The sequence below is a fragment of the Neurospora tetraspora genome (assembly GCF_033439725.1).
Source record: "Neurospora tetraspora strain CBS 560.94 chromosome Unknown B0H65scaffold_5, whole genome shotgun sequence".
Lineage (NCBI taxonomy): Eukaryota > Fungi > Ascomycota > Sordariomycetes > Sordariales > Sordariaceae > Neurospora > Neurospora tetraspora.
In genome coordinates, this window is record NW_026944387.1 from 4,193,459 (window position 1) to 4,203,647 (window position 10,189).

At 42.7% G+C, this 10,189-nt stretch overlaps 3 protein-coding genes across 3 annotated transcripts; 1 reads left to right on the forward strand and 2 right to left on the reverse strand.

The window, feature by feature from the left end:
• Window positions 1–903: 903 nt before the first annotated feature.
• On the forward strand, window positions 904–1,280 carry B0H65DRAFT_550425 (uncharacterized protein; the record flags this gene model as incomplete). Its single annotated transcript, XM_062829737.1, has 2 exons — window positions 904–1,168; window positions 1,243–1,280. 2 exons carry the CDS (start codon window positions 904–906, stop codon window positions 1,278–1,280), a joined length of 303 nt encoding a protein of 100 aa, XP_062681049.1.
• Window positions 1,281–1,529: 249 nt separating this feature from the next.
• Window positions 1,530–2,195, reverse strand: B0H65DRAFT_550426 (uncharacterized protein; the record flags this gene model as incomplete). The annotated part of the gene is made up of 1 exon (XM_062829738.1): window positions 1,530–2,195. The coding sequence occupies one exon, from the start codon at window positions 2,193–2,195 to the stop codon at window positions 1,530–1,532; it is 666 nt and encodes a 221-aa protein (XP_062681050.1).
• Window positions 2,196–2,474: 279 nt separating this feature from the next.
• Window positions 2,475–4,003, reverse strand: B0H65DRAFT_244427 (Deuterolysin metalloprotease family-domain-containing protein). Its single transcript, XM_062822365.1, has 3 exons — window positions 3,723–4,003; window positions 2,803–3,615; window positions 2,475–2,725 (listed from the first exon to the last, which is right to left on the reverse strand). Exons 1-3 carry the CDS (start codon window positions 3,943–3,945, stop codon window positions 2,706–2,708), a joined length of 1,056 nt encoding a protein of 351 aa, XP_062681051.1. The 5' UTR covers window positions 3,946–4,003; the 3' UTR covers window positions 2,475–2,705.
• Between the last annotated feature and the right edge of the window lie 6,186 nt (window positions 4,004–10,189).

Consider the following 10,189-nt stretch of genomic DNA (forward strand, 5'->3'; position numbering starts at 1 on the left):
CACATCCCACACCTGGGACAAAGAACCCAAAACATCTTCCGTCACCACCACTTGTACTTCCGGTACTTCCTCCGGCTCTTCTGGTGGTTCTACTTCCAGTTCCAGCACTGGAGGAACTGGAGGGGCAGGACCTGCTCCTGGAACTATTACTGTCACTACTACCACCACTGTGGTATATACGCCGGCTAACCCTACACAACCGTAACTGGGTAAATCTGGCAGTGTGAATGTAAATAGTGGTGAGGGGGGGCTGGGACTTAGAAGAAGGAATATGTACTTAGATATAGGAACTACGTACAAGTAGGATAAGACTTGTGACTGGAGGCCGAAGAGGCCTGTGGGGATTACATGTAGAAGTAGGTAGCAATCTGTAAAGCTGGGACTTGGGTAGCAGAGGTACCTCTAGATAGAAGGCGATGTGAGAGCAGTCAAACTTGACCTCGAATATGAATGGGAAAGAGTCAGCTTGCGTTTGCTGTACACGCTATAAATGTGTACTACACGTAGACACGGAGACGAAGAGGCTTGCAGCACCTGTGTCGAGTTTGCAGCACGGTTTCACTAGTGAAGTTGGTATTGGCTACCTAGCAAACTGTTTCGGACTTCCAGAAAACCGCTAAACAGACTCTTCTCGACCATCTTAGGTCTCATGGAGCTATCAAACTCTTTCAAAAAGGATGAGAGAATGATTTACTGCTGATATATTGAGAACAATGCGTCGTGCAAACACATTGCAAGTCGACAATGTTGACACAGCCGTGTATCTTCGTGGAGCTGAGGACCGGGTATAACTTCTCGGGCTTCTCAACCCTTGAAGGCGAACACTCGCTCTTCATCAGCATCAGAATCAACATCCACCAACTACCAGTTCCAATCCCACACCAACCCTCAAAAACAAACAAAATGTCCAGCTCCGGCTCCAACGACTCCGGCTCCACCATCGAAATTGGCCGTGGCAACGGCGGCGGTGCATCCTCATCCTCAGGTTCCTCCGGCGGTTCCTCCTCAGGCGGTGGCTCTTCCTCCTCCGGTGGCTCCTCTTCGTCTACCTCCGGCTCGGGTTCGGGCTCCGGCTCCACCCATGTCTATGAGACCATTGAGACGACTACCGAGGTAATTGAGACATACACCGAAACAGAATGGGGCAGTAATAGTTCTTCGAGCCGCAGTAAGCGTTGAAGAGGTGGCAGCGGTGCTTAGCAGCTTAGGGGGAAGGCATGGAGAGGTCTAATGGGCCTGAAGGGATTTTGCAGCAGGAACATGACACCCCAATACCTTAAGGAAGGAGGGATTACAAGGGAGTAAGAGATAGACCAGAACTCGAGAGACACAAATGAGCGTCAGCAACTTGTGCATAAATAACTAAAAGCCTGCAAGCTATTCTTTGCACCCATATCCACCGTGAGGTACCTCTAGGTATATTGATTTCATGTCTCACTTTGCGACAATCAATGTTCATGTCAATAGGAGCTCGTTCATGTACGGCATCGGCCCCGGGGCTTCCTTCGCCACTCCATCGAAGTTTCCTCTCACCGCGGCCACCCCTTATCCTCCAACACCTCTTTCGGCTTTACCATTACCCCCTTCGGCAGCTGCAAGTCCACCTCCCTCTTCTTCCCTCCTGCTCCAATTCCCGTCGTGACTGCCTCCACGTTCCTTTTACCCCCGATGTCCTCAAGCCATACCCCATGATGCTTCAACCCACTCCCACTTCTGTTTCCGTTCACGGTTCTGCCGTTCTCTCTCTCTTCATGCACGTGCTCATTCTTCACAACCTCCCACCAAAAATCCCACGGCGCCTTCCTCTCTCCCAAGTGAATTGCTCCCCACCGACTAACCACTTCCCTCTTCGGCATCCGCTTGGAGATCTTCCAGTTGTGGTAGCGTGGTGGCTTGCTAAACGCTGGGTACCTTGGATTCCGGATGGATCCTGCTGTTGAGACGGAACCTGTGCAGGTCATGGTGGTGAAGTAAACAAGAGCCAGGTGGGCCATTATCTCCTGGACGGTATGGTGGAACTCGGCCTTTGATCGGGGAGGAGGATAATGAGAGAGGAAGGCTTGGTAGGGAGATGGGAGGATGGGGCGGTTTGTGAGTCGGCGGTTGGTATGGGAAAAAGGGGAAGGGGGGAAACCCTGGTTTCCATGTCCGTTCTGTTGGAACTGGCATTGGTGTTGGCGGTGCTGATAGTTCATTTTGGTTACTGGTACTGATCTACTGGGAGTAAGAGCGTGGTTGGAGACTTCCAGCAAGCGCCCTGGGGATCAAACGGGTCTTATCGCTGAAAATCAGGGGCATTGATGCCCTTGTGCTGGGGTTTGTGTTGTTGGATCCTGGTTTCACTGCCCTGCCCTTTGTGCACTCCCAAAGTACTCTGCAGCCAGCCATCCACAAGTCACAACAAAGAACACTGTTTACCGTCAACTTTTTACTTCATTTTCTACCAGTTACCTGGTAGTAGGTTCCCATATACACAGGTGAACCCGCAGAGCGCTATCCAAGAAAGATAGAACTTGCTGCTGTCCAAAGAGACGGTGCACAGTGAGAAGAGACCAACACCCTGACACAACAGTCCAACACCACTGTCAAGTTTCCGTGACAGCTACCCGGCAACTGCAAGTCCAACAGTCTCCAGACTCCCGTCCGTTAAGTCACCTCCAAACTCTCACCAACCCCATAGGCAGGTGAGTGCATGTGACGTGCGCTTAGCAGCCAACGTAGATAGCTATTATTTACCTGTTAGCCCATGTCCCAAGAAAAGTAACAGTGAAAGAAGGCAGGGGAGTGAACAGTGTGACTTACAGTTAGCAAACAAAGCATAAGTATCAGCATGATTCAAGTTCTGGCTCGCACTCAGACTCTTCACACAGCTATACCCATAGCAGCCATTCTGGTCCGTAGTGCCCTTAATCTGGCTCAAGTGGGTGGTCTCATGGAGGGTAGTCGTCGCCTGATCCTGGGCATGGCAGGTCCTGCTCAGCGCCGACAGGGCCGAGAAGTACAGCGGACAGTTAACCATGAAGCTGGAGCTGGGCAGGGTGTAGGCAAGGACACCGGACGAGCAAGCGCCGTAGACATCGGAGCAGTAGTACTTGGCGTAGCCGGAAGTGGTGGAGCCGCACTCGCTAGCGACCCTGGCAAACACGCCGGCGACGGTGGAGCGCGTGGAAGAGCTGGACGACTTGAAGTACTCGGTCATCTTGGAGGCAGAACCAGACGCGGCAACCTGGCTGGCGGCGAGGGCGAGCGCGCGGCAGTTGGTCATGGCGGTGCGGGTGGCGGTGCCCTTGGTGCCGGTGCAGTCGGACTGGACGGCGGAGCGCTTCTCGTGGAAGGAGCGGCGGGCCTGGCTGGCGGCGGCGCCGTCGACCGAGGCCGTCACGATGTTGGACGAGAACGGGATGGTGCCCTTGAGCTCGGTAGAGTCGGGGTCGGCGTACTGCAGGGCGCCGGAGACCTTGACGTCGTAGGAGCCGCCCTGGGAGAGATCGTGAACCTCCGCGGGATCCCAGGAGGTGGAGACGGTCTCGCCGGGGGCGATCAGCTGGAAGGCATCCTCGGGGAGGTCGGAAGTGGCGACGCGGAAACGGAGACCGTCGAAAGCGACGGGGCCGGCTGGGAGAGTGTTAGCTTTTGTGGGGCAAGACAGGGGGCTGGTGCCAAGACGTGGGCTACGTGTACGAGTAAGTGGTGAGAGGCGGTCAGAAGCGAAAATTACTCACAGGAAGAAAAGATCTGGGTCTTCTCAACAGCAGCAGTGTCGAGGATGGAACCAGTCTTGAGGACCTTCAGAGGATCCTTGCCGGTGTTGGTGATGCTAGCCTTGACGTTGGTGTTGCCGACGACCTCGATCTTGACGTCGAGGGGACCGCCGCGCTGAGTCAAGTCAACGCTCATGGCCGAAGCCACGGAGGCAATGAGGGAGAGACCGGCGAGGAACTTCATTGTTGCGAAGGTGATGAGGTGCAAACTGTGTTGTCTGGAGAGCACTGCTGATCTCTTGGTCCGGGTTAGAGGGAGGAGGATGTCGCCTTATATAGGAGTTGAAGTCGAGTCTTTCCGGAGGCCATGATGGCGACGTTCGGCCGAACCTTGGCTTTCATACGGGCCCCCCAAGAAAGGCTATACGCAAATAGGAAGATGGGGTAGCGAAGTTGCAGTGTCCCTGGGAGCTGATGGACACCCAGGCGGATGTGGGGACGAGAAAGGAATGTCGTTTTGCACGTGGCTTCAGATAAGAAACAAGGCATCTAACAATGGGCTGCTCTCAATGCTTCGATGGGGGTCCAATGTCTGTCATTGGCAGTTGTGGTTACGGGAGAAATACCAAGGCGCATGAAATCGTGACCTGCGGGAGCCGGAAATTATGAGTCCCCAAGACCGGGCTATAGGTTCTTGTTTCTGGTCCGCCATGACTGACATACGGAGTCCGGAGTATAACAGTAGTCGAATATGGGGAATCCCGTCCCGCTAGTAACCAACAGTCCACCGGCTAGCTTAACTTGGAGGCGGTGAACTCATTAACGCCGGGCCACACCGATTGGTCCGTCACCCGCGATGTGGTGTATAGTAGTCCATCTTCCCCTTCGTACCTTGATCGTACCTGAAACGGTGTTCTCAACAACGCAAGAGCCAAGCAAAGGACTCAACGGAAAGGGAGGGCGTTGATAACAAAGCAACTCCAGGGTGTAGTGTTTGTAAGCAAGCAAGCAAAAATATCCCCCCTTGTTTTGCTTTGCTTTATTTCGAACGTTGGCTTGAAGTGCTCCAGACATGGGGCTCTGCCGAAGAGGGTGTCGAGATTAACTCGCTTGGGAAGGAGGTTGTGCCCAGGGCGGTTTCAGAGTAGGATGGAAATGATTGGAGGGTTTCATTGCTCCAACGTGCCTCTTGCCATTAGTATTTGCGGGGAATTGGACTAGCTCCGGGGACGGGAGTAAAGTTCTGACAGGCTTGATGCCAATGTCCACCGGTCTATATTACGACCTGAGAAGCTAGATTTCTTGATGAGTACAGTATGACTTCGCTTGATGCTTTTCCAGTCTGCAAGGCATAAACATGAAGTCAGCATCATCTATATCAGACATCTGTTCACCAAACCCCTACCGTTAAAGGCGCCCCTTATCAAATTCCACTGTTGGTCAGTGCGGTGCAGATCCAATGCCTGGATGTTTATCGGGGCGAGACCTTCCTCCGTCTTGGGGGAAATTCACTGCCGATCGAGGGCGATCCGGCCTCTTCCTGCAACCTCTATCGATGGAATAATGCCAGATCCTGGTTGCTTCCCCCACATGCCTGAACGAGGTGCCATTGTCATGTCTTCTTCAGCTTCACCTTCCTGATACAGGCTCCACATCCGTGAATTCCCTTTGTGAAGACAATAGTTGAGTTTGAGGTGCAGCCTCTGTCACTATCACGGGAGTTCTATGAGGAGAAGGTTGCTCTGGCGGTTCTGGGCACAAGGTCGATGACTCGATGCAGTTCTGGGAGTTTGTCAGCGACCGTTTGCATTTGTCAACGGGTTCCTGTCGATGATCAAGATAAAGTTCTCACGATGCTCCTTGAGGGCGTGGGGTGTGGGGAAGCATCCTTTGCCCCTGAGGCTCTAGGGACCGGACTTGACATGGTCGTGGGGTAAAATGCTCGTCATCTGTGATGAAGACGCCCCTAACGCCTCTTAACGCCCCATTGTAGGATGACCAATGAAGGAAGTCGAACGAGCGGTGATATGTTGCTGTAGAGGATCGACCATTGTGAGAACAAGATACTAGTCGTCTGTGTGGCTTGCTCGCTTCCGTCGCGACACGCGGTGGTCAAGGTTGGTGTTTCGTGTAAGTGATGGTGCAGCGAATCGGAGTTAAGCAATAGCTTGAAACTAGAGGGTACCGCCTTTTCTCGTTCAAATCGGATTCATCCTTCCCATATACAGTCTAGTACGTCTGGCGGGAGTTAGGCGGGCGCCTACAACTAGGGTAATTAACGTAGCCGTGTAAAGAGGCTCGATTAGATTATAAGGGTAAGAAAAGTAGCCTCCCTTACTAATATATATACTTAGTAAAAGAGAAGGTTCTAAAGACTGCTAGCATTTTAATTCCTATTAATATCGTCGTTTTTATTCTTTTTATTCATTAACTAATAATATTAACTATAAAAACGGCGATATTTTTAAACTCTCTCTATAAAATTATGCCTCGTATTAACTTTACGACTATTAATATCGTTTATACGTAAATAGCTATATACTTTGCATTATTAATTAAATTTTATTTTATTTTATAAACGTAAAAAAAAATTTCAAGGATACTAAAATTTTTATTATTAATAACGAATATAATATTATTTATCGGCAACCCTCCTCCTTCGGGTTTATATACGTTATTGGTTTATTCTTTAAAAGTAGTAGTAATTATTTTAATTAAATTCGAAAGGGGTAGAGGAATATTATTAATGAATATATTTTGAATAAGAATTATTTAATTAGATGCTTTATAAAATCGAGAAGGAGGCGATAGCGAAAAAATGATATATAGGGTACTGAAAAAGAATAGTAAGAAAGTAAGGTATTTATATAAATAAAAGAATTTATTATTATTAAAGATAAAGACGAGGATTAATTGAGTAAAATCGTTACCATTGAATTTCCCTCCTCCTCCTTATTTTTAATATTTAGAATTAAATTATTAATCCTAATACTAGCTTTAATAATTGCCGTATTCTTAAATTCAAAGAGTTTGGCGACGAATTTAACCTATTTAAATTTATTATATTTAAAAATTCGTTATTATTTATAGAAAGCTTTAAAGGTATTAATATTTATTTCTCAATAATTTATATTTAATTCGTTGACGGTAATTCTTTTATTAAATTCTAAATAGACTATATTAACAATTTTAAAATTATTAATATATCGAAACTTAGTAAAATCAATATCCTTCCAATTAATACCCTTAATATTAATTTTATAGTTTTTTAAACCGTTAGGGTGTATAGAAATATTACAATCTATAAAAGACTTAGTTACTAAGTTAGGATTTTCTATTTTTAGCCGGTTGATTGCCTGTATGATAAAATATATTAGTATAATCCTTTTTTAACCGGGAGTCTATTTATCGAATTCCTTATTAATAATTTCTATTTTTTCAATATATTATTAATATTTATCGAAGAGGTAGGCCTTAATCGATTTATTAATATAGGTATTGAGGGGTTATAATATTATATTTATTTAGGGTATTAAATACGTTCTTTATTTTATAAAAGCTAGCTGTATTTGTAAATTAAGAAGGCCTTATCGTTATTAATATTTACCTTTTTAAATAATTCTTTATAAATCTATTTAATTATTAACCTTTTATTATTATGAACTATTACGTTAAATTCGAACGGTATAACTTAATTATATTAATTGGTTTTATTTAAACAAATGAAGGGGGTTAATAATAAAATAGAAGAGATAGGTTAAATAAAGATTTCTACTTCCTTCCTTTTTTCTTTTTTTTTTCTTATAATTAAGTAAGGAATATACTATCTACCTACGTCTACTTATATTATAATTTATTTACTTGTAGGCAATAGGTAGAGGATACGGTATTAGTTTACTTTTCCGTCGGGTTAAAGTGTTATTCCAAATTAATAATTATACTAATAATAGGAAAAAAGAAAGAAAAAAGGGAAAAAAGATAAAAGGAAGGGAAATTTTTAGGTTTATAGTATATAGTATTATATTTATTTACCCGCCTCAATCCTGATAATTACTTATTTGCCCGCAGGTAGTGGGATTAATATAGTATTGTTACTTTCTATTAGTTTTAATTTTATATACGACTTATAACTTAGAAGTATAATTTAGGGGGTAGAAGAAGGAAATAAATATAAATAGGAAATAAATATAAATAAGAGGATATAAAAAATGAAAAGAATAAAAAATAATAAAATAAATAATTCAATCTACTTTTTAGAATTTTTCGCTTATTGATATTAAATATAGCTTTAAAAATAAGCTTAAGTTTTAACCGTTATATTCTATTTATAAAAATATATACAATAAAGGTAATTTAGTATTTATTCTATCTACTTCGATCAGTTTTACTTATAATAATATTATTACTTCTAATATTATATATAGCGCTATTAAGGAATTTAAAAGGTACGGGAGTTTCGTCGAAGTTAATAATAAAATTCTTAATTATTTATTAAAAAGAAGGGGAATTAATTAATAGAAAATTAAATAAGGAAGTAAGAAAGGTAAAAACTATATATTTTATGGGGGGTAGGCGGGGTATTATTTAATATACGGTTAAATTATTTAATTATAAGGTGGTTAATATTCCTACGTACGAATTTAAGGAATTTAATTATAAAACGAAGGTAATCCTTTAGTAATTTTAATAATTAGTAGGTTATTCGTCGAATAATAATATTATACCACCTTATAAACCCTTTAAATTAATTAGTCGAAAAGCGAAATTCTATATAAGCTTACCGAATAAATTAATAAAAGAAGTATTTAAATTTCAATTTAAATTAGCTAATATGTATTAAATTGTTTTTTTTTTATTTTCAAAAGAAATTATTAAATAATTTCTTTTCTACGTTTAGGAAATGAAGCTGGAAAGTATATTCTTTCCCGAAAATATTATTATCCTTCTTAGCCTACTAATTACTAATAGTAAATTTAAGGATATTAAATTAATTTATAATAATTGAATACGTTAGTTAAATTTTTCTTAGTAGTAATAGCCGGCGGTTAAATTAAGCGGTATCGAATTTTAAAATATTTATTTAAGTATAGGGTCGTCGATAAATAGTATTATAAATAGGGGTATTAACGAAATAATATAAAAGGAAATCGAAGATTTTAATCTAAATTCTTTGTAACCGTCAGTTATTAATCCTTTTAACTTTAGGTAGGTAAATATATTCTTTATTATTATATTGCTTAGTTAATATTTTAATTAATTTATTTAATTTCTAGAGTTTAATTAACTTAGTGTAGAAAAGGCTGGGTTCGGTAAACGAAGTATTAATTATTATTAATAAACAAGATATATTAAAAGAAAAAGAGGTTGATGGAGGAAGACTTGTAATAATAAATTTTAATATAAACAACAATTAAAGACGGTGATTTCTAATACCGATTATAAAGTTTATATATTTAGTAGGGTAGGTAGAGAAACTATTTAATAAAATATAGTTAGAGGTAATAATGATATAGGGTAATAATATGAATTATTAAATTGAGATTCAAAATGAAATTTACTTTAGGATCGGTCGGGTTTTTAATAATAATAATAATAAACCCCCCAATAGGAATTTTAATAGTAGTAAACTTGAACACATCGTTAAATTTAATACTTATTTCTTTAATAAAAGACTATATCACGATCGATAGTTTTAGTGTTATTTAATTAATTATAGTAATAATAGCGGTTAAAATATACGAATTAAATTCTAAAAAGGTTATTATTTAAGGAAGGAGGAGGGGAGGGGAAAAAGGTAGGGAGGCTGGGCGAAATTCTATAAGATTACTGGCATGGGGCACACGGTTGGTAGGGGAGTCTATAAGTGGCTGACAGGGTTAAAAAGTGGGTTTAAGTGGGATTGGCGGCCCGGCTATACTTTGATGGGTCTAGCGGGGCAGGGGGGGATAAATCCGACTTGAATGAGAATTAGCGGTAGAGCCAGAAGGGAAGGTGGGGATAGCATCGGCTGGGCCATTCGGGTGGGCGGTGCCGGGGTTACAGTGATGATGGAGCCGGTTCTCTACCTTGGTCATTGACGTGCATGAAGATATCTTCAAGCGTCCTGTCAGTTGAGGCAGGTGGCGCCAAGGCAGATCCTTGACCGAAAGGGACGTCGGACTGGTATGAAAGCCGATTGGCTGCTGTGTAGCATCTTTCGACTTGACATCGTCTTTGAACCGGCATCTCAATTCCTCCCTGTTTTTCGAAAGTCTCCGAGTGCTGCAGTATTGTCGACCCCGCGCTGTATCACCTTCCAATCGTCGCCAGATAGCTTCTGAATGCCGAGGTAAGTGACGCTCGATTCGCTTGCTTTATCCTATATTTGCTGATAACGAAAGGTCAACAGTGCAACATCGGTTCTTTTTCAGTCAACTCACGATTTGATCGGTCAACATCGCCGGTTTCTTTCGGACCTTGGGCCAGAGACCAGACAGCGGCCTATCGCA